This window comes from Monodelphis domestica, chromosome 1, assembly GCF_027887165.1.
Source record: "Monodelphis domestica isolate mMonDom1 chromosome 1, mMonDom1.pri, whole genome shotgun sequence".
Taxonomy (NCBI): domain Eukaryota; kingdom Metazoa; phylum Chordata; class Mammalia; order Didelphimorphia; family Didelphidae; genus Monodelphis; species Monodelphis domestica.
The window spans coordinates 670,698,541-670,722,936 of record NC_077227.1 but is presented as its reverse complement, the minus strand read 5'-3'; the positions used below and the strand labels follow the sequence as shown (position 1 = coordinate 670,722,936).

Here is a 24,396-nt window from a genome sequence, read left to right as displayed (position 1 = left end):
ATGGAGACAATTCCACTCATGGGAGTAAATAATATACACATTCGAAACATTTAATGTACACATTTGGTGCTGATTGTACACAATTAGTAATAGAAAATGTGAGGGAAATGGTGGAGGGAGGTGATAGGGAGATCTATTTGACTCAAGCAGAAAAGTCAAGTAAAGAAATGTCACCAGCAGCCTGAATCCGCCTGACACCCACATATCATGCATGCTAAATGGAGCTCCTTTTAGATAGAGGTTCTTGATTTTCATCCTGTGTCTGTTTAGTAGCAAAGTCTTCCACTGAAGAATGTCAGTATTATGTCAGTATGCTAGGTTAAAATGGAAAGTTTGTGTGTGTCTGTCTATGTGTCTGTGTGAAATTTTTATTCTTCTGTCATTCTTTACAGACAGCTCCTAATTACTTACATGCAGAATGGGTAGTCTGCAGAGTGTCTGGGCACACTTGGGAACTGTTCCCCAGGCTCTCCTCTTCCTTCCTCTTCCCAGCTGTCCTTTCAACTCCCTTTGAGGTTCCCCACTGATCAGGCTTGCATCCCTTTCCCTTCATAGTGGGATGTCTGATGTCTCTCTCCACTGCCACTTTGGGGAGGAACTATGGGAAACTCAGCTGTGCTAGTGCAACAGTGGCCATTGGACAGAGGGACCAAGGGTGTTGGGGAATGGAGGGAAAATTATTAGTATCGGATAGAATTCCTTTTTCCTCAAATGTCTACAGGTAGCAGAATCAATAATATTTAGAAATCTCACCTGTAACATCATGCTAGGAAATTATTATTGCAATGTCATGATATTCATTCAGTCTTTCAGCAAGCATTTATTTAGCACCGACTGTAGTGCAAGTCACTCTGATAGGTAGTAGAAATAATAAGGTTAAATCCATTCCTCCCCTAAAGGAATTTATTGGGGGAAAAACATACAAATGTATAAGTTATTATGAGATATACACAAAATAATTATAGATGATAATCCAGCAAGGGAGGCTGAAAAAGGAGTAGCTGGACAGAGAAGAGAACAGTCAGAAGAGAGCAGTGTCATAAAAAACTCAAGGAGGTGGCCTGAGATACTTTCTAGCTGTGTGACCCTGGACAAGTCACTTAACTCCCATTGTCTAGCCCTTACCACTCTTCTGCCTTGGAACCAATACTCCATATCTTTTCTAACATAGAAGCTAAGTTGTGTTGTGTTTCTTTTTAACCCTTCCTTTCTATCTTGTAATCAGTACTAAGGATGGGTTCTGAGGCAGAAAAGCAATAAGAGTTAGACACTGGGGATTAAGGGACTTATCCAGGATCTCATAGCTAGGAAGTATCTGAAGCCAGATTTGAATTTAGGATCTCCTGTCTCTAAGCCTGGTTCTCAATCCATTGAGCCAACTGGCTGCCCTTGGAGGTAAGGAATTAAAAAAAAATTAAAAATTAAAAACAAAATCCAAGGAAAAAGGATATCGCAGATGAGGGAGGTGGTCAACTGTGTCAAACTGCAGAGAGGTCAAGAAGGATGAAGTCTGAGAAAAAGCTCATCAGATGCAGCAATTAAGAGATCATTAGTAACCTTGGAGAGACCAGTTTCAGTTGAGTGATGAAGTACTGTGCTATATTAGACCAGGTTGAGAACAATAAGAGGAAAGGAAATGGAGACAACAAGCACAGATGGCTCTTTCTAAGGTTTGGCTGTGAGAGGGAGGAGAAATATGGGATGATAACTTGAGGGATGCTAGGATCAAATGAAAGGTATTTTTTATAGGGAAAAGAAAGACCTGGGCATGTTTGTAGGCAGCAGGAAAGGAGTCAGGAGATAGGGAATGACTGACGATTAGCAACAGAGGTTTGGAGGGGTGATGGGGGGGGGGTTGGTGGGGACAGAGAATAAAGGGCTCGAGAAGAAAGATTCATCTTGCCAAGGAGAAGGGCCATCTGCTTGTCAGAGACTGGAGCAAAGGAGGAAAAATTAGAAGAGGAATTGTATGGGGATACAGATAAGGCAGGCAGTCGTCCTTTTTTTGCCATAAGGCATTTATAGGAATGGATCCTATTTTCCCATAGACAAAATGTTATTACTGAGGGTGATGCTTCTGACCTATGACTCAGAATCAAATAAATGATGCAGTAATTCTATGAAATCATAGCTATAACAACCAGTATGTTTTAAGGGCAAAGAAACAACACAAGCGTAGTTAAAATAATAAAATAAATGTAGATCTCATAAAATAGTCAGAAATTTACAGTAAACAATGATAATGCCAAAGAATGTTATAACGTGTTCATAAAAAAGCACTGTATAAAAATAAATGCTGAAGGCAACCAGTTAGCACAGTGGATACAGCGCCAGGCCCGGAGTTGGGAGGACTTGGGTTCAAATCTTGGTTATTTCCAGTGTGATCCTAGGCAAGTCACTTAACCCCAGCTGCCTAGCCTTTGATGCTCTTCTGTCTTAGAACTGATATCAAGGCATAAGGTAAGAGTTTAAAAAATAAAAAGAAAATGTTATTTTAAAATAAATTAGACCAATCTAAAATTAATATGATAGATATACAAATATTAACATTTCATAGAACCATAGAATTTAGAAACCAGCCTCAGTTTCCTCATCTGTAAAATAGGGAGAATAATAGAACCCACCTCAGGGTTTTGTGAGGTTAAAATGAGATAATATTTGAGCTTTACAAACCTTTAATTGCTATGTAAATACTAACATTTCCTCCTCTTATTCCTCCTCCTATGAAATCATATTTGCCCTTTTGAAGCAGGATAGGAGTGAAAGACGAAACAATTTTATTTATTTTTTTTATTTTAACAACTTTTTCCTTATGTCTTGAAACTGATACTAACTATTGGTTCCAAGACAGAAGGGCAGAAAGGTCTAGGCAATTGAGGTTAAGTGGCTTTCCCTGGGTCACACAACTAGGAAGTATCTGAGGCTAGATTTGAATGCAGGTCCTTCCAATTCCAGAACCCAGTCTGTCCACTGAGCCACCTAGCTGCCCTTGAGTATAGTTTCTAAGGTAGAAAAGCAATAAGGTCTAGGCAATTGGGGGTTGAGGTCACATTTGAACCTAGTACCTCCCATGTCCAGACCTGACTCTCTATCCACTAAGCCACCCACATGCTCAAAAAGTCCCCCCAAACTGCATATAATTAAGTGCCTATTATGTGCCAAACAATTAGTAAAGATTATCTTATTTGATTCTTCTAACAATCCTAGCAGGTAGATGCTATTATTATGTTATATTTGAGGAAATTGAGGCAGAGGTTAAGCAAGTTGCCTAGTCACAAAGCTAGTAAGTATGTGAATCCAGATTTGAACTTGGGTCTTCCTGACTCCAGATCCAGTGCTCTATCCACTGAACCCTCTAGTTGTTGCTATGAGTGTGTATCTAGACAAAAATATATTATTTTACTGGAAAGACTTACATGAGCTCATACAAAGTGAAGTAAGCAGAACCAGAGGAACATGATATACAGTGACAGCAATTTAAAAATATGCATATATTTTATTTTCCTATTTACATGTAACAATTTCCAACATACATTTTCTGAAATTATAAGATTCAAATTCTCTCCCTCTATCCCTTCCCTCCCTGCCTTTTGGAGATGATAAACAATTTGATTATATGTGTATTATAATGCAAAACTTACTTCCATATTAGTCATTGTTGCAAGAGAATATTCATATAGAACCAAAACTCCAAAATGAAAATTGAAATAAACTAAAGTGAAAATATTATGCTGTGATCTGCATCCCACTCCAACAGTTCTTTCTCTGGAGTTGAATAACATTCTTTGTCACGTCCTTCAAAAGTATCCCGGATTGTTGTATTGCTGAAAGTAATAGTCTTTCACAGCTGATCATCGTACAAATATTGCTTTTACTGTGTACAATATTCTGCTTATTTCACTCTGCAACAGTTCATGTATGTCTTTCCAGTTTTTCCTAAAATCATCCTGCTCATCATATCTTATAGCACAATAGTATTCCATCACCATCATATACTATAATTTGTTCAACCTCTCCCCAGTTGATGGCCACCCCTCAATTTCCAATTATTGGCCACCACGAAAAGAGCTGACATCAATATTTTTTGGTGAACAACTATGAATCACCTAGTTATTCTCAGTAGCACATTGATCCAAGACAATCCTAGAGACTCATGATGAGAAATGCCATATGCCCTCCAAGAAAGAACTGGAGCCTGAATGTAAATTGGAACATACTATATTCCATTTTCTTTATCCTTTTCCCCCCATTTGAGAACTCTTCCACAAAATGACTAAGATGGAAACATGTTTCACATGTAAAATCTATTTCAGATTGCTTGATGTCTCAGGGAGGGGGGAGGACAGGGATGGAATATGGGAGAATCTGAAAAAGGGAGAGAATTTAGAACACAAAACTTTACAAATGAATGTTAAGAATTTTTTCACATGTAATAGAGGAAAATAAAATATTTTTTAAAGAAATGTATAATTTTAGGATTTAGAGCTGGAGAGGATCATCGGATCATAAATCTAGAACTGGAATGGACCTCAGAGGCTATCCATTCAAACACTCTCATTTTATAGATGTGGAAAATCAGACCCAAGTGACTTGCCCAGAGATTCAAAGGCAGAGCTTGGGACCCTGTATCCATACTCTACGTACTGAACTATATCACTGTTAGAAACAATTGAATGCAATACCCTCACTTTCCAGAGAAAGAAACTGGAAAAGAGACATGACCAGGGTCACATAGATAGTAAGAAGCAGACTTTGAATCCAGATTGTCTGACATCAAATCCAATGATCACTTTCAATTATCTTATGTATTATGTATTTTGTGTTCAGCCAAACAGGGTGCCTTTTATTGCTCACTTCCATGACAGAGCAAGAGTGTAGACATAGAAGTAGACATCAGAGCTATCTACCCATCAGGTCTCAGTCAATTAATCAATCAAATGAAATGAGCATTTACTAAGCACTTAGATGCTAGATAGGATGCTAAGGGACAGAGATACAAAGAAAGGAAACAAAGAATTTACAATATAGTCCCCGTGTAAATGAATAAATAAGGACCCATGCAGAGTATATGGAAGTGATTTTAGAGAGAAAGGCTTCCAGTATTCAGAAGAACTGGGAAAGACCTTGTTTGGTGAGTTGCATTTGAGCCCCAATGTATAGGGGCTGATCAGGAACCAGAGGTTTCCACTGATGGGTAGACCTCACTTCACCACTTAGGGTCCAATAGACAGAATCTAGTTCCCACACTTTAATTTTGGGGGGGATGCGGGAGAGAGTGATGAGGAGATGAGATATACATATACCATTAACTGCTATGATTATACCCTAAAACACATTTTTGGTGGTGATGCTGGTGATGCTGGTGTTCAATAGTGTCCAATTGTTGAGCTCATAGGAGACTTTCTGGGCAAAAATACTGGAGTGGTTTGCCATTTCCTTCTCCAGTGCATTAGGCAAACAGAGGTTAAGTGACTTGTTCATGGTCACACAACTAGTGTGGATTTGAACTCAAGTCTTCTGACTCCAGGCCTACTACTCTTTCTACTGAGCCACTTAGCTGCCTCCAAAACATTTTATACAAGAAGTATTGTGAAGTCCAAGTGAGATAATGCATGTTGAGAATTTTGCAAATATTAAAACATTATTTAAATGCTAGTTATTATTCTTTTCAAAGGAAATAAAGTCACAGTATCCCATTGTCTATGAGATATGATATGACCTTTATAATTGGGCTGAATTTTGAAAAGACATATATTAAATTTCAGAAAATGTCCTTTCCCAAGCCTCAGTCTCCAGAAGATGCTTAGAGGGCTAGGTTTAATATAAGCACAGGCAACATTGTATTTTTGTTACTGTGAAATATTTTTGTTTATTCTTGCTTCTTTGTATAACTGACTACAAAGAAAAGTTCTTTTCCTTAAACAGGTCATGGCTTTATTATATTCTACTTGGTGATACCCTGGAGATCAATTTTTCAAACTACTTTATTGTTCCATTACCAGCATTCATTAAAAGGCCCTTGTAAACATACAGTGTTTTGTTTTGGTTTAGCTTAAATGGTCATATAGGAATAAGAATGCTTTTCATAGTGTTTAAAAGAAAGAAAAGGAAAATTCCATTTTGAAGACATTTCCTTAAGAAAAATATTTTAATCTTGATTTTTCCCTTCCCTGAATTGCTCAGAGTAACATGTTTATTTTTATAGTCTAGGACAAGAAAGAGGAAACTAACACTTTAGTAACTCTCCTCCTCTGCCTTCCACCCCCCACCCCCTCTCCAAAAGGACAGAAAATAATCAAAGGATCTCAGCACTTCTTTTAAGATTTTTAGATCTTACATTTTTTTCTACATATGCATTCCGGGAGGGGAAAGGGCCTCAGGAATGTTTGAGAATTTAGTTTGAAAGGGAATGGGAGTCAGCATTTAACAGATCACCTTTACCGATTTTTAAAATTCCTTAAAAATGATCACTTCTGAGGTCTTCTGAAAATTACTGTGATTCCTGAAGCTCTCAAAAACTTAGTCTCATCCATAGCCTTAGATTTTTTCTTCCCAGTTTCCAGGTTATTCTCACTGTCTCCTTCGGTAATGGTATATCCCAAGGAGCACAAAGCAACTCTCAAATTGATGGCATCTCTCTCTCTCTCTCTCTCTCTCTCTCTCTCTCTCTCTCTCTCTCTCTCTCTCTCTCTCTCTCTCTCTCTCTCTCTCTCTCTTTCTCTCTCTCTCTCTCTCTCTGTCTCTGTCTCTCTGTCTCTCTGTCTCTCTGTCTCTGTCTCTCTGTCTCTCTCTCTCTTCTCTGTCTCTCTCTCTCTTTCCCCTCTCTCTCTCTTTCTCTCTCTCTCTCTCTCTCACACACACACACACACATACACACATTAAAACCAATAAAATTAAATCACAATGAAGAGCTGTGGCTTTCTGGGAGTGCAACAGTCAGTGGAAAATCTAGAAATGGAATCTGGGAAATCTGATGCCCAGGGTAAGGGTCATATTGGATTTCCATGACCTCCTTCCTACATCCCCCTCACCCCCGACTTTCCTTTTTATCTAAGCACCTGGATCTTGTCATCCTATGCCAATCAAAAGTGAGAATCCTCAGAAGGTCATTACTATGTAATGGAAACATTCATATCACTGGGGCATCGTTAGCAGTTACTAAAAATCTTAAGCCCTCTGCCGGTTGTTTAGCCTCTGAGCATTGGGGCTTACCATTTTATCCTAGACTTGCTTTTTAATGGCTAGGCTGTTGGAGATAATTACAAATGTATGTGTTGGTGGAAAATGAATGTAAAAGCCAATGGGTTTAATTTGGACTGTGGCTACTCCGATCATGTTCCTTAATTTGTTGGCATTCTGAATAAGTTTAAATATATGATCTTGAATCAGAGCCCTCTTTCACCTTCTCCAAGTTCCTGGGAAAAATGAAGGAATTAAAATAATACTTAAAGTTTTGCAAAGTGCTTTCCATACATATATTGTTTCATTTGCTCCTCTAACGAAACTGGGAGATAGGTGCTATTAACCCAATTTTATTAATGATGCAACTGAAGCTGAGAAAGATTAAGTGACTTGCTTGGGGTCACACAGTTTGCAAGTATATGAGACAGGATTTGAAGTTGTCTTCCTGAGTCAAAGTCCAGGATTCTACATACTATTCCTCCTAAGAAAGATATCATTTCTCTTCTTCTAAAGTTACGAGTGTTGCCTTGATATCAGAATCATAGAACTGTAGAATCTTGTCCAGTCAGTTTTAGTCACATCTGACACCATTTGGGTTTTTCTTGGCAAGGATACTAGGGTGGTTTGCCCTGAGTTACACAGCTAGGAAATATCTGAGATCAAATTTGAACTCAGGTCTTCTTGACTCCAGGCCCATTGCTCTATCTAGTGTACCACTTAGATTTCACCTAATTATTATTAGTTATTAAAATTATAACAAACACAATAAATATAATTAATAAAAAATAACTGGCATTTATGTATCATTAGAGTTTGTCAAGTGTTTTATATACACTATATCATTTAAGTCATAACAATTTTATTAGGTAATTACATGTACAATTTGCATCTTCATTTTACAAGTGGGGAAACTGAGGTAGAGTGAGTTGAAATAACTTGCTCAACATCACATAGTGTCAGAGGTAGGACTGGAACCCAAGTCTTCCAGTCTCCAAATCTAGCTGTTTCCACTATAATATGCTAGCCCCTTATCTTTGTTTTTTTTTAACCCTTACCTTTTGTCTTAGAATCAATACTAAATATCATTTTCCAAGTAGAATGATTTGTTCAGGGTTATGCAGCTAAAGGAAGTGTCTGAGGTCACATTTGAACCCAGGTCCTCCCAATTCCAGGTCTGGCACACTATTCACTGGGCCCCTAGCTGCTCCTAGCCCTTTATCTTTAGAGATGAAACCCCAAATTTGTGAATTGCCCCCAAACACTTGAGTCATGATTGACACGAATCGAAACAAATCTGGTTTGATACTGATCTGCCAGCAGACAAGATTTTAACTGATCTCCATTTTCTGTTTGTGTGTGTGTTTGTTTTTTTTAGGGATATTTTGCACTATTTCTCTGTGCACGTATGCTGCCAGTATCTCCTATGATTTGAACCGGCTCCCAAAATTAATTTATAGCCTGCCCGATGATGTGGACCACGGCTATAGCTGGTCTATATTTTGTGCTTGGTGTAGTCTAGGCTTTATTGTAGCAGCTGGAGGACTTTGCACTGCCTACCCATTTGTTAGCCGGACCAAGATTGCACACCTAAAGTCTGCCAGGGACTCCACGGTCTGATTGTTTCTGTGCAAATTCAGTGCTCACCAGCCTGTTTGGGGCTTCGAGGACTTCTGAAAAGCGTTGAGTTGACACTCAAGTGTGGAATCCAAGCACAAATGGATCCTTTACATTCCAGCATGTCTTCTGCCAGCCACGAGGGAGGCAAGAGAGATTCTACTGCTTTTCCTGGATGACTGGCATCAAAGAGAAAGCCCGCAGCCATTCTATGGACATGAATCCTGTGGAATTAAGTGCTTTAATGAATTAACGTATGCAGTTTTCTGTAACGTTTGGATCTGTCATATGGGGGCAGCACCGTGGAACATTCCTTGGGCCAATAAAGGGGGGGGGATCCTTTTGGGTAAAAAAAAAGGGGGATAATTTGCATTTATTTCAGAAAGTTTGTACATAGCCATTGCCCAAGGGAGTGATTTCTATTTGCAAAATGATTCCTAGCAAAGCAAACCTACTTTGCTTGTCATTTACTGTACGCTTGCTAAGTTTTAATGCAACATCCTGAACTCAAAGCTGACTGTCCTGATGGTGTCTTGTGTCATCACCAAATATATCTGTATTCTTTGTGGATATTCTTTGTCTAAGGAAGATTCTTGCTCGGTTGGCTTTTATTGAAGTCCCTTCTGTGTCTTTTTACTAGACCCAAAATGATGTATGAAAAAACAAAATCTACTGTGTAAGAGATAGTAAGTGACTATGCAGTATTGTTTGAAGTCATGTCTTGCCGTGCAATTTCAGTCTCTTTATGTTAACTGGATTTCAGTATTAAATGACTCCCCCCTTGTTAGTCTGCGTGTATTTTTCTCTCAATAGCCTTCTCTATACAGTGTGATATAGCCTGGATATCAGGAACCCCAACCAAACGAATGGATACAAACATCGATGTTTCAGCAACACCTTCACGAGCTTCGTTTTAATGGGTGTAGCCATTATTATTTAATTAAAAAAAAGAATCATGTGAGTACTTCACAGAAAATTCCATGCCAGTTACTGATAAAAGTCATACTTCCCAATTGCCCTTTTCAAATCATTGCATATTTAAAAATTATAAACAAACAAATGAATAACAAATCACCCAACCCATTGGAATTGCTGCCTAATTGGTCCAGAAGCCTGGGCTCTAACTCCAGTGTCATCTCTAGTGCTTTTTCTCCTGTGGCAACCAACACTTTCTTCTATGGCAGCTAACTTGGCAAGGTGATCTTCTTGCCAGCTAAAGATCTCTCAAGAAGAATCTTGAAATTTGCAAGGTGTAATAATAATGAATATTTACATTGTGCTTTAAAATTTTCAATATGATTTATGTTTCATACATGTGATTTATACCCAATCACTCCAGCTAGGTAACACAGCTATTTTTATCCTCATTTAACTGATAAAGAAACAGAGACTAAAGGAGGTTAAGAGACTGTCCCATGATCACACAATTAGTGTCTGCTGTGGGATTAGAATTTGAGTCTCCCTGACTCTTTAAGTCTAGCACTCTGTGTCCTGTAAAATGCTTCTTTAGCAGTAGGAAGTAGGATAGAGACTAGATCTACAATATGATTATTTTAGGGTTACTCTGGGGCAAGTAAACTCCTTTCATTAATGCAGAACACCCATCCTGTAATTCATAGTCTTGGAGCACTGAAAATTTAAATTATTTGCTCAGAGTCAAATGGCTAATGTGAGCTAGAAGCAGGACTCGAATCCAAACCTTCCTCATTCCAAGGCCAGTTCTTGATTCTGCTTCTTTGTAGCTAGGTGATGCAGTAGGTAGTGTTGGAACTGAGTTCAAATCCCGCCTCATATGCCTTCTAGCTGTGTGATGTTGGGTAAGTCACTTAGCCTCTGGATGTCTCAGTTTTCTCATTTGTAAAATAAGGATAATTATAGCACCCATTTTCAGAGTTGTTGTGAGGATCAAATGATATAATATTGGTAAAGTACTTTGCAAACCTCAAAGTGCTATATAAATTCTATCATCATCATCATCATCATCATCATCATCATCACTAACTTTTATATTCCACTTCCTACATTGCGTCAAGTGCTTTATGAGTATTATCTCATTTGGTCCTCAAAGCTGAGGAAACTGAAGTAAAGAGGTTAAGTGACTTGGACAGCCATTAAGTATCTGAGCCTGGATTTGAACTCAGACCTTCCTGAGTCCAGGGTCAGCACTCTACCCACTGTATCACTGTGCTGCCAAGGCACAAAGGGCACAGAGGATTGGTTAACTGCCTATCTCATGAGGTGTCCAGTGATTCTGGAGAGTGTGTAAAAAACCTGCTTACCTTTGCTGTTTACAGTAACACACCACTCAAAGCTAGTTCAGAGATGATAATGACAAAAAGAATCAAGTGAGAGAGCAGAAGGTCTGAAGATTCACACAGTAAGGAGGAGACACACAAAGCCAAAGTCATTCTCTCAGAACATAAGTGACTGCTGCTGAAGTCCAAGCCACAGCCTCCCCTGCCAAAGGGAGTTGCAAAATGAGTAGCCATCCCCTCAGGGTCACTGCTTTCCATCTCCTGTCATGGAAACATGATCCAGATGCATGCCCAAGCCAGATGGCTCGCCAAGAAAGAGGAAAGAGGACATAAGAAAACTTGCATCTCCCTTAGAAAGATTTATGCTATGGGTTCACTTATAAACAATGGTGAAAAGGATTGAACAGTATTTTCTGTGGGAAACTTGTGGCAAGAATTATCTATCATTACCCCTTCAACTATGGATCCCCTCTCCCCTTAATTGCACATGGTTTCTGTTTCTTCTTTTCTTTCCATTTTTAGGGTCAAAACTGTTAACTGATTGCAGTTGTCAATCTCATTTTCCACTCAGCTCTCAAGAATACTCCATGGAAAGAGTTATTTCTTTACCATTTATAAATAGATGCAAGGTTAGGGGGATGTAGAGGAGTTGGAACATTGGACCCTCCACTGAAAGGGAAACCCAACAACCATGTCTAATGAAGGCGTAGTAGAAGTTGCTGAATGGTATCCAGTTGCTGAGTTATGTCTGACTCTGTGATCCTGTTTGGGTTTTCCTTGGAGAAGGTACTGCAGTGGTTTTTCATTTCCATCTTCAATGGATGGAGCCAAACAAAGGTTAAATGATTCACCCAGGACCACATAGCTAGTAAATGTTTGAGGTCAAATTCCAACTCAGGTCATTCTTACTCCAGCCTCAGCACTCTATCCACTGAACCACCTGGCTGCCTCCAGCTACATGGGATCCAGTTAAAGACTCTTAAATGGAATTAGTTGAAGGAACTAGAGATGTTTAGCCTGGAAGAGCAAATGGAGAGTCGGGGAATTAGGACTGTCTGGTAGAAGGGGCATTGGACTTTTTCTATTTGTTCCCACAGGGCAGAATTTGCAACAATGGTTGGAATGTACAGGAGGTAAATTTAGGCTTGAGAACAAGAAGAATTTCCTAACAATTGGAACTAAAAGTGAAATGGACAGCTTTAGGAAGTGGGGGCCCCTGCCCTCCCCCCTTTACTAGAGGTTTTCAAGCAGAGTCTGTTGGATTATCACTTATTGGAGTTGCTCTAGAGTTGGAGTTCTTAATCCAGGGACCATGAACTTGTTTTTAAATATTTTTAAAATTAAGAAAAAACATTTTGATTGCTGCATTTTAAAAGAATTGATTTACTTATTTTTTGCATTTAAATGCATTTTATACATTTCAAACATAATGTATTTTATTCATTTAAAAGATACATTCAATTTTATGCATTCAAAAATGTAATTCTGAAGAGTTTCTCTAGAGATTGTCATAAGGATCCATAACACACACACACACACACACACACACACACACACACACACACACACACGGTTAAGACCTTTTTTTGTAGAGGGATTCTTATGGAAGTCATACTTTCAATGCTCTCAGGTCCCTTCTAACTCTGAGATTCTGAGATCTTTCCCTACTGTTTACATTTTCTTCAAAACATAAGGAAGCCAGTAGGGAATGTAAGGAAACATCTGGAGACCTTCTAAACTCCACTGGACAATAGAAAGGCTCAGAATAGTCAAGATTGACTCCTTCAGCCCTGATTTCCGTGAAACACAGGAAGGTACCATTATGTGATGAGGCTAAATGAAAAAGAGTGTTAATGCTATGAGCCGACCTCATCAGCATCATTAGAAGGACCATTAACTCAAATTAACCCAGAAATAACTAGTGATGCTCTGTGAACTAAAGACTATGCAACATTTATTTTACATCCTAAACAGTGCTAGCCCCCATATGGTCCTGCAGCACAATTTGAAGCTCTTCCTTTTATGTGTTTTTTAAGAAACTAGGAAAGCAATGGCTTAGAAATCTCTTCCTTGCAGGCACCTGTTTTCGCTAACAAAAAGCCTGTAAGGGCCGTTTGCATATGTTTCTCAAGGGACCCTATCCTCAGAAAGGAAGCTGCTGGTTATTTCCTTCCTTGTGGAGAGCCATCCACAAAGGGCTGAGCTCAAGGCAACTACTTGATCTTTCCGTATGCTGTGAATATAGATGTTTGACCCTGTATCTTTAACAATGTGACCTGAATTTCAGAGACTTCTTAAGTCTGACTTCAAAGTAAACCTGTACATTAACTATACATTTTATTCATAAGTACCTGTCAAGAATGAAAAGTGCAAAAAGAAAGTCAATTGTATAGGCAGCAAAAAAATATTTTCCTTGTTATTCTTCCCCTTTTTCATTAATCAAAGAACAAGCATTTATTATCTCCTATGTGCCAGCTACTGTGCTTAATGCTGAAGTGTAAGAAAGAATGGAAGGAAGGAAGGAAAATAGAAAGAAAGGAAGGAAGGAAGGAAAGTAGGAAGGAAGGAAGAAAGAGAAACAGGAAGAAAGATAGAAAGAGAAAGAAAGAAAGAGTAATGGAAAAAGAAAGGAAGAAAAGAAAGAAAGAAAGGGAGGAAGAAAGAAAGGGAGGAAGAAAGGAAGATAAGTGAGAGAGGGGAGACAGTCCCTGTCTCTAAAGGGTTTATAATCTTTTTTTTTAATTTTATAGTATTTTATTTGATCATTTCCATGCATTATTCATTAAAGACAAAGATCATTTTCTTTTCCTCCCCCCACCCCCCATAGCCGACGCATGATTCCACTGGGTGTCCCATGTGTTCTTGATTCAAACCCATTTCCATGTTGTTAATATTTGCATTAGAGTTTCATTTAGAGTCTCTCCTCTGTCATGTCCCCTCAACCGCTGTAGTCAGGCAGTTGCTTTTCCTCGGTGTTTCCACTCCCACAGTTTATCCTTTGCTTATGGATAGTGTTTTTTTCTCCTAGATCCCTGCAGATTGTTCAGGGACATTACACTGCCACTAATGGAGAAGTCCATTATGTTCAATTATACCACAGTGTGTTTGTCTCTGTGTACAATGTTCTCCTGGTTCTGCTCCTCTCGCTCTGCATCACTTCTTGGAGGCTGTTCCAGTCTCCATGGAATTCCTCCACTTTATTATTCCTTTTAGCACAATAATATTCCATCACCAACATATACCACAATTTGTTCAGCCATTCCCCAATTGAAGGGCATCCCCTTGTTTTCCAATTTTTGGCCACCACAAAGAGCGCAGCTATGAATATTTTTGTACAAGTCTTTTTGTCCATTATCTCTTTGGGGCACAGACCCAGCAGTGCTATGGCTGGATCAAAGGGTAGACATTCTTGTGTCACCCTTTGGGCATAGTTCCAAATTGCCCTCCAGAATGGTTGGATCAATTCACAACTCCACCAGCAATGAATTAATGTCCCTACTTTGCCACATCCCCTCCAGCATTCATTACTTTCCATAGCTGTCATGTTAGCCAATCTGCTAGGTGTGAGGTGATACCTCAGAGTTGTTTTGATTTGCATCTCTCTGATTATAAGAGATTTAGAGCACTTTTTCATGTGCTTATTAATAGTTTTGATTTCTTTATCTGGAAACTGCCTATTCATGTCCCTTGCCCATTTATCAATTGGGGAATGGCTTGATTTTTTGTACAATTGATTTAGCTCTTTATAAATTTGAGTAATTAAACCTTTGTCAGAGGTTTTTATGAAGATTTTTTCCCAATTTGTTGTTTTCCTTCTGATTTTAGTTACATTGGTTTTGTTTGTACAAAAGCTTTTTAATTTGATGTAGTCGAAATTATTTATTTTACATTTTGTGATTCTTTCTATGTCTTGCTTGGTTTTAAAGTCTTTCCCCTCCCAAAGGTCTGACATGTATAGTATTCTGTGTTTACCCAATTTACTTATGGTTTCCTTCTTTATGTTTAAGTCTTTCACCCATTTTGAATTTATCTTGGTGTAGGGTATGAGGTGTTGATCTATTCCTAGTCTCTCCTACACTGTCTTCCAATTTTCCCAACAGTTTTTATCGAATAGTGGATTTTTGTCCCAAAAGCTGGGATCTTTGGGTTTATCGTATACTGTCTTGCTGAGGTCGTTTTCCCCCAGTCTATTCCACTGATCTTCCTTTCTGTTTCTTAGCCAGTACCAAATTGTTTTGATGACTGCTGCTTTGTAATATAGTTTGAGGTCTGGGACTGCAAGGCCCCCCTCATCTGTGTTTTTTTTTCATTATTTCCCTGGATATCCTTGATCTTTTGTTCTTCCAAATGAATTTTGTTATGGTTTTTTCCAAATCAGTAAAGAAATTTTTTGGGAGTTCCATGGGTATGGCACTAAATAGATAGATGAGTTTTGGTAGGATGGTCATTTTTATTATATTGGCTCGTCCTACCCATGAGCAGTGAATGTTTTTCCAATTGTTCAAGTCTAGTTTTAGTTGTGTGGAGAGTGTTTTGTAGTGGTGTTCATATGGTTCCTGTGATTGTTTCAGGAGATAGATTCCTAGGTATTTTATTTTGTCTAAGGTGATTTTGAATGAGATTTCTCTTTCTAGTTCTTGCTGCTGAGCTGTGTTGGAGATATATAGAAAAGCTGATGATTTATGTGGGTTTATTTTGTACCTGCAACTTTGCTAAAGTTGTTGATTATTTCAATTAGCTTTTTGGTTGAATCTCTAGGATTCTTTAAGTAGACCATCATGTCATCTGCAAAGAGTGATAACTTGGTCTCCTCCTTGCCTATTTTGATGCCTTCAATTTCTTTATCTTCTCTAATTGCTACTGCTAGTGTTTCTAGTACAATGTCAAATAGTAGAGGTGATAATGGGCATCCTTGTTTCACTCCTGATCTTATTGGGAATGCGGTTTATAATCTTTTTAAGGCAACCAGTGCCTACATATATCACATATATAAAATATGTAAAAAAAATGAGATTGGCAAAAAGGGAGGGGATGAGGAGTTGGGGGAAATTGGAAGGACCATATCATGCTACTTTTCCTGTTTATGTCTCTTAGGATCAGAGATCTTGAGTGGAAGTCCAATCTTGTTTTGTGAAAACTCTCAGATAATACTACATTGAAGTTCAAAGCTATACAGTCATCACTGCCATTTTCAGATCTGCCAAGACTTTTACAGCATCTCAAGTGATCCTCAATAACCCTGTACAATTATCAGCCCCATTTTGATGATGAGGGAACGGGCTCAGAGAGGACAGTCTCCATTAGCTTTTTGAAAGGATTATTTAGTAAGGTGGCACAAAAAGAAAGCATCCTTCTCCCCAGCCCCTCCGGTCTTTCATATATTCTCCCTCAAGTGCATATGACATGGAAAGGAATATGGGCTGAAGTTTTGAGCCCATGTGGCCAAAGGGTAGTGCCCAGCTCCTGTGCATGCCTTGCTAGAGTCCTCAAGATTTCCCCATTAGGTATGCTTGAACATGAAGTTCATGGACCAGCACAGGGAGGATCTATGTGCCCCAGGCATTTTCACAATAAATATGGATTTTGGCCCCATAATCCACATGGTCACAGACTTCCACTCTGGGCTATGAAGGCAGGGGAAATGAAGTGACTGGCTTTCCCCCCTTCAGGTCCAAGCTTTAGCAGTCACATAGATCTTCTGCGAGGTCCTTCGGTGAATCATGTCAGGACCTGAGGTCCACCTGGATATACGAACATTTAATAGAATGAGGCGGATGCCTTTGTTCAACTCTGCCTCACTTAAATCCAATTCACCCACGAGACATCACCCATCACTACTATTTTACTCCAGTGTCATGATGTCATTGGTCCTCTTCAGAAATGAAGGACAGAGTGTACCTAGAAGAGAGCACCAGGTTTATAGATGGGAAGTCCTGAGTTCAAATCTAGCCTCAGACACTTCCCAGCTCTGTGACCCTGGGCAAGTCACCTAACCTCATTGTCTAGCTTTTTTTTTTACTCCCCCTCTGCCTTGGAACCAATACATGGTATTGATTCTAAGATGGAAGGTAAGGGTTTAAATAAAGAAAAGGACAAACAACATATTCAATATTTAATCACATTTCCCAAGAATTTTGGGAAATACACTGAACCTCAGGACAACAGCATCAATAGCATATGCAGCTAGAAGGTACCTTAGACGTTATCTAATCCAATTCCTTTATTTTATGATGAGGGAACTGAGGTCTAGGGGAGGGAAGTGACTTACCCACAGTCTCGCAGGCTGTACGCCATAAAGCTGGGATTGAAAAATCATCATATCATTCCCAACCTCAAAGGGGCTTAATGACTGAAGAGACAAAGGACGGGGTGGTCCCTAGGCTTGGACAGTGAGGCTTACACAATAGCAAACCTCCAGTGCATCAGCGAATTCAGTATTTCTTATTAACCTTGACAAAAAGCTCCCCTCAGGGGTGAGTGACAGTGTATCAAACCTTCGTCAAGTTGTATATAATACAGCAGACCACAGTCACAGCCAGACCTCTGGCACAGAACACGTTATTCCGAAAGGGCAAAACAGATTATTTTCTACTTTTGTGACTGAGATATTGTGAAACGCAGTCAGCTCATAGCAGTCAGACTGCACTTGAGACAGGCAAGAGCAGAGGCTGCGCTACACACAGGAGACTTGCTTCGGAAAAGATGGCTTCAGGGCTCTGTTTAGTAGAATTTAACTGAATTTCCTGCTCTTTAATAAAAATTAAATTCCATCACGAAGATTAAGTTGGTAAAGCCCAGGATGTTACAATCAATTGTCCTTTGGGAGTTATTGTTCTGGTCCAGGGTTCAAACCATGCGTCAGAGTTCATCCTGTTACAGGGAGACACCAATGGGAAAAGCTATCCATGGCAGGTGTGAAAAACTGGAATCCCCATCCTGAAACCCAAAAGGACTTCAGCGGTCGTCGAGCCCAGCTGACGTGTGAGTAGCCCTTCCAGCACTTCCATCAGAAAGTGATTCTCTCGCCCCTTCTTGAACCCTTCTAGGTAATGTTCAGTGAAAAGAAGACTTCATTTGGGGGTAGAGCCCTGGCACTCAGGTCCTGATCGCTAGAGTACGTACCTGGGGGACTTTGAGAGTTTCCTAACGTGTGCAATGATGGTGGGTGGATATAGACAAGGGGTCTCCAGCCTTGTTGGGTCCTAGATCTTCTAGCAGTCTGGAGGAGCCTAGGGATCCTTTCTTAGGCTAATATTTTTAAAGATATAAAATAAAATCCATAGAAATAAAAAGGAAACAGTTAAATTGAAATGTAGTTACTGAAATATACATTTCAATAACTACATTTCAATTTAAATCCAGTTAATTTCAGTTCAAATCCATGAACTTGGTTTTTAATTTAATTTTATATTTAATTATATATTTATTTATTTAATTATATAATTTAATTTTTATTAATTTTTATTAAATTTATTTATAATATTTATTTATAATATAATAATTATAATAATATAATAATAATATATAATATTAAAAATAATATAATAATTATAATAAATAAATTAATTAAATTAATTAAATTTTATTTAATTATAATTAAATTATACAAATTTAATTATATAATAATTAAATATATATATATATATTTAAACCAAGTTCATGGATCCCAGGTTAAGAACCCATGCTAAAATATAGCTAAGGCTCCTTCTACTCTGACATTCTATATTCTGAGGTCCCAGGATGAGCTTTTGAAGAAATTAATTCCTCTTTTGGACACCTCTAGGACAATGGAATCATAGAGTAAAGCTAGAAGGAGCATCAGAGGACATATAGTTCAACCTCTTTAATTTACAGATGAGAAAACCAAGACTCACAAAAGTCAAAAGGTCACAAATGTAGTATCAGAGGTGACTTTCTTGAATTCAGGTTCTCGACTTCAGCATTAATGCTCCATCCACTGTGCTGAGCTAAAAATCTTCCTCCCCATAGGGTCATCCGCACAAATCTAATCTCCAAGGCAGCTAGGATGTACAGCAGATAGAGCTCCAGGACAGGATCTGGGTTTGAATCTGGCCTCAAACACCAGCTGTATGACCTTGGGCAAATCATTGAACCCCATTTGCTTAGCCCTTACCCTTCTGTCTTAGAGTTTTTGTTAGGACAGAATTTAAGGTTTAAAGAAAAAAAAAACTAATTGAATCCCTTTTCCATATGGCAGACCTTCAAATTTTTTAAAACAGCAATGATGTCCCTCTCAAATGCAACATCACCTCCATCATTAAACTGAATTTCATGTCATAGTTTTGAGCCCCACATTATCATGGTCATATTGTCTCAATATACCCTGTCTTGTCAATGCCCCTTCTAAAATGTAGGGCCCCAAATTATGAACAATGCAGAAATCACTCATGGCAATAAAGCATGAGGTGTACATGGGGGATTCGTGAAATACGCTTTGGACATTACTAATAACATGGATATATTTTCACAAAACTTTTAAAACTTTCTATCTATGTTATTAAAAATATGTATTAAGTGTCTTATACAGTTAGAGAATTCTGCCAGATTCTGAGAATGATTTAGAGAAGGTAAGTATCTTACCTTCAATTGAATTTAAAGTTTAGTAGAGGAAGAGGATACTAACCCAGATAATTAGAAAACTATATATACACATGTAGATAATGAATGATAAGTGAAATAGAGAGGTATAAAATAAAGTGCTGGTGAAGTTCATGAATGGGTCTGATCAATTTGGGGGATCCAGGGTTATGTAAAAATTAAATTAGTTTCTCTACTAAAAGTATTATATTTTTAGAGGTTTATTAAAGATTATTAGGCTGAAAAGATAAGGTTGGGCTCCATTGTGGGTGACCCTGAATGCCAGATAAAGGAGTTTGAATGTGGTAGGCATTAAGGAGCCATAGATGGCTTTAGGGCAGACATGATATGATTAGGTGAAGCAGGGAAAAGATTATTCTAAAAGAATGAAGAGAGAGAGATGAGCCTGGAACCTCTGGGAGAGAGCTGTTGCAATATTCGAGTGGGTTCATGGTAAGTGGCTTGTGGTGATAGATAGGGACAGATGCCAGAGGTGTTGAAATGGATAGGATTTGGTGACTGGCCTGGTATGAGAGAGACCTGGCATGACTGACTTTCAGGAATACTCAGCAACTGCAATGGCCCAAAGGCATGGCAGGCATTTTAAATTGTCTTCTTTGGTATTTCCTTCACATAATACTCAGGAATATGCCACTACGACTAAGATGGATTGGGACAGAGACTAGACCTATGATTTTGTTGATACAGGGAACTCCTGCAAGAAGAAGTTTCTTCTACCAAAGTACCAACTTCTCTATAACTCAAAAGCTTATAGTTGCCTAGAATAACAAGGTCTTAAATTATTGGGAAGTTAGTTGGAGCAATGGATAGCCACTGGCCCTAATGTCAGGAAGACTCATCTTCCAGAGTTCAAAATCTAATTGTAGATACTTACTAGCTGGGTGACCTTGTGCAAGTTGCTTAACCCTGCTTGCCTCAGTTTCCTCATCTGTAAAATGAACTGGAGAAGGAAATGGCAAACCAGATTCCAGTATCTTTGCCAAGGAAACTCCAAGTGGGATCATGAGGAGTAAGAACATGATTGAAATGACTGAACAACAACAATAAGGAACTTACCCCAAGTTAGATGCAGGACTCAGACTCAGATTTTCCTGACTTTGAGGTCGGTTCTCCATCCACTATGCCATGAGGATTCTCAATAAGAAGAGACCAAGATCATTATTCAACAAGACATCTTCCTTCCTTCTTCGCTTTGTGTTGGGTACCACAAAAATTATTCCAGGTGATTTTTCTTTCCTTTTTTCAAAAAAACAATTTTTTCACTTTGAACTCAATCATCAATAAACATAAACATACTAAATTCAAAAAAGAAATTCACATGATACCACAAACTTCTCTTATATATTAAATTTAATAAAGTAATAATAGCATTGCCTTGTTGGTGTCCCTTTTGAGTTTCTTTTGGTTTTCTACGTATCTTTTGAGGAGGATCCTTTTTTCTCTCTCATTTTCCACTTACCCAAACCTTCTTCCTTTTCTTGCCCGCAGAAATAGAAGGCCTTCTTTGTAATAAGGAAGTTTAGAAAAGTAGGGAAAAAAGATCAACGCTGTCAGAAAATATATGTCTCATTTTGTGCCTTTAGTCCACCGTGTCTCTGCTAAAAGGAAGAAGGTACAGTTCATCCTGATTGTTCTCAATTTGCAATAATAATGATTCTAAAAGGAGGTCACACAGTTAGAGTTCAGGACTGGAACTCAGATACTTTTGAATTGCAGTCATGATGGATGTGCTGTGACTCTGAAAGGATCTAAGGGCAGGAGCTGTCCTGAATCTCAGTATTTTGAAAACAAGGCTTTGTTGCAAGCACTCTCAACACCTGTTTTGTCTTTTTCTTTATCTTCCTTGCCTTTATCTTCCATCTGTATAATGATTCTAAGACAAAAGAGCTATAAAGGCTAGGCAATGGAGGTTAGGTGACTTGTACAGGTTTTCACAACAAGGAAGTGTCTGAGACCAGATTTGAACCCAGGACTTCTCATCTCTAGGCCTGGCTCTCAATGCACTAAGCCACCTAGCTGCATCAACCTGTGCAACTTTGCTTCATTAAAAGTGAATTTAAAGCAAGAAATTTTTAAAGTACACAACAAACAAGATCTAAACAATAAATAAAATAAAGCCATCTGATTTGCATCAATTTAAGAATACTTTCCAAGTTTCTTATATGTAATAACCACAATATTGGTTATTAGAGAGATCTTTCTCTGAAAAATTTTTATCTTTGAAGAGATGCAGTTCCCCAAATTTTTGGTCTTAGGATGCCTTTACACTCTTAAAAAAATATCAAGCATCAAAACAGTCTGGTACTGGCTAAGATATAGAATGGTGGATCAATGGAGTAGGTTAGATACAGGGATAAATGACCTTAGTTAGCCAACTAGAGTTTGATAAACCCAAAGACCCCCCACTTTTGGAATAAGAACTCACTCTTTAACACTGTTGGGAAAATTGAAAAACAGTATGACAGAAGCTACGTATAGACCAGTGTCTCTCACCCTATATACCAAGAAAAGGTCAAAATGGACATATAATTTAGATATAAAATTGACACCATAGCTAAATTAGGGGAACACAGAATAGTTTACCTGGAAGAACTTTGGAGAAGGGAGAATTTATGACCAAACAAGAGATAGAGAGTGTTATAAGAATGTAAAATGAATAGTTTTGATTATATTAAATTAAAAAAAAAACCTTTTGTAAGAACAAAATTAATGTAACCAAGATTAGAAGGGAAACAACAAAATGGGGGAAAATTCTATAATAAATTTCTCTGATTAAGGTCTTATTTCTAAAATTTACAAAGAACTAAGTCAATTTTTTTTCAGAATACAAGTCATTCCTCAATTAAAAAAATATCAAAGGATATGAACAAGCTATTTTCAAATGAAGAAATCAAAGCCATCAATAATTATGTGAAAAAATGTTCTAAATCATTCTTGATTAGAGAAATGCAAATTAAACAATGTCAAGGTATCACTTCATAGCTACCAATATGGCAGTAAAGGAAACATATAAATGTTGAAGGGGATGTTGCAAAATTGGGACACTAATGCATTGCTGGGGAATTGTGAACTGATCCAACCATTCTGGAGGGCAATTTGGAGTTATGCCCAAAGAGCTGGGTATAACCTTTGATCTGGTAATACCACTACTGGATCTGTATCTCAAAACGATAATAAAGATAAAAAGATAATAAAAAAGGGAAATGAACTAATTGTACAAAAATATTTATAGCAGCTCTTTTTGTAGTGTCAAAGGGGAAATTGAAGGGATATCCATCACTTGGAGAATGACTGAAAAAATCATGGTATGTATTAGTGATGAAATACTTTTGTGCTATAGAAATGATAAGCAGGATGATTTTAGAAAAAGCTGGAAAGACCCGCAGGAACTGTTGTAGGGCAAAATAAGTAGAACTGGGAGAAAACTGTACACAGTAACAGTGATGTTGTACAACGATTATCTGTAAAAACTTGGTTACTGTCAGCAATGCACTGATCTAGGACAATCCTGAAAGACTTATGACCAGAAATGCTATCCATCTCCAGAGAAAGAACTGTTGGAGTTGCCTTTTATCTTATGGTTTTATTTTGGGGTTTTTGGTATGTATAAATGTGCTTTTACAGCAATGACCAGTATTGGAGGTATAAGGGGGGGTTTAAAAGGGTTAGACTTGATTTATTAAGAGTGTGGTCACCAGGAATTTAATTTATTCCAAAGAGATTTATTTATAATTTATTTACAAAATATAGAAGAGTAAAGTAAGAAAATCAGAGAGAGGATAGGGTAAGATATGTAGCCTAAGCACTAAATAATTTGCTCCCAGCCCTTGGCTTAACCCAGGCAGGAAGAGTTGGTCCTTATCTGGCCTTGGCAAAGCCGAGAACCTGGGGAAGTCTCTCCTGAGGCTAGTCTCTTCAGAAAATATCCAGGAGAGTCAACTCTTTTTACTCACTGCGTGTCAGTAGAACAGCCTCACCAGGAACAGGGTCTCAGGTCCAGTCATCACATTCTTTACCAGCCTCCACTTTTAGAATAAAGAACTGCCAGAAGAACTTGCAGAAAAACTCTCTCTCATAGGAGGTTCTACTCCTAGTGAGAGTTCCAAGTCAAACTTCACTCAGGAAGTTGTCACTCCCTTTTAAAGGCACTTTCTCTTGCATCACTTCCCCTAATTTTTACATCCACCAATCACAGTTGAGGCTTTTGCTTTTAGGACTGCCCAGGGACAGTCAGTTGATTTTGATTCATCACCCACAATTTCACACATGGGTCACAGACCTCCCACTTAATGTATGAAATGGGGTGTTTACACCTTTGGTGATTAAATCTAAAAAACAGGCAGGGGTTACAATTTAATCTTCACAATCTGGGGAGAGTTCATTAATTTCATTTTCACAATTAGGGGAGGGTTAAATTTAATCTTCACAAAGGGCATTTTGCATGACAATAAAAATGAAATTCAAAAATACTATTGAGGACCATATTCCCCCCAAAAGCTATTGGTAATGTTAGTTATATCTCAGTATACTCAATATAGTATACTGGTTTAATAACCTATACAATTTGATTTGCATGATATTCTCTCTCTGTATCTCTGTTTCTGTCAGTCTATCTTTCTGTCTGTCTGTCTGTCTGTCTCTCTCCCACACAGACACCTCTTCAAATACTTGAAGATATATTTCTCCTAAGTCTTCTCTTCTCTGGGCTATATCTTCAGTTCTTCTA

General features: G+C 38.2%; 1 protein-coding gene and 1 long non-coding RNA gene across 2 annotated transcripts in view; one reads left to right on the top strand and one right to left on the bottom strand.

Moving 5' to 3' along the window:
- The window catches only part of TMEM178A (transmembrane protein 178A), an 88,349-nt gene extending 78,766 nt beyond the window's left edge, over positions 1-9,583 (top strand). The window contains exon 5 of the mRNA XM_007476994.3: positions 8,558-9,583. Coding sequence (XP_007477056.1) covers positions 8,558-8,799 — 242 coding nt within the window. The 3' untranslated portion in view covers positions 8,800-9,583. The remainder of the gene's footprint in view (positions 1-8,557) is intronic.
- Positions 9,584-17,292: 7,709 nt separating this feature from the next.
- Positions 17,293-23,760, bottom strand: LOC130458882 (uncharacterized). The gene is made up of 3 exons (XR_008918251.1): positions 23,624-23,760; positions 20,727-20,906; positions 17,293-17,921 (listed from the first exon to the last, which is right to left on the bottom strand). It is a non-coding gene; the product is annotated as an uncharacterized LOC130458882 (long non-coding RNA).
- Positions 23,761-24,396: the final 636 nt, after the last annotated feature.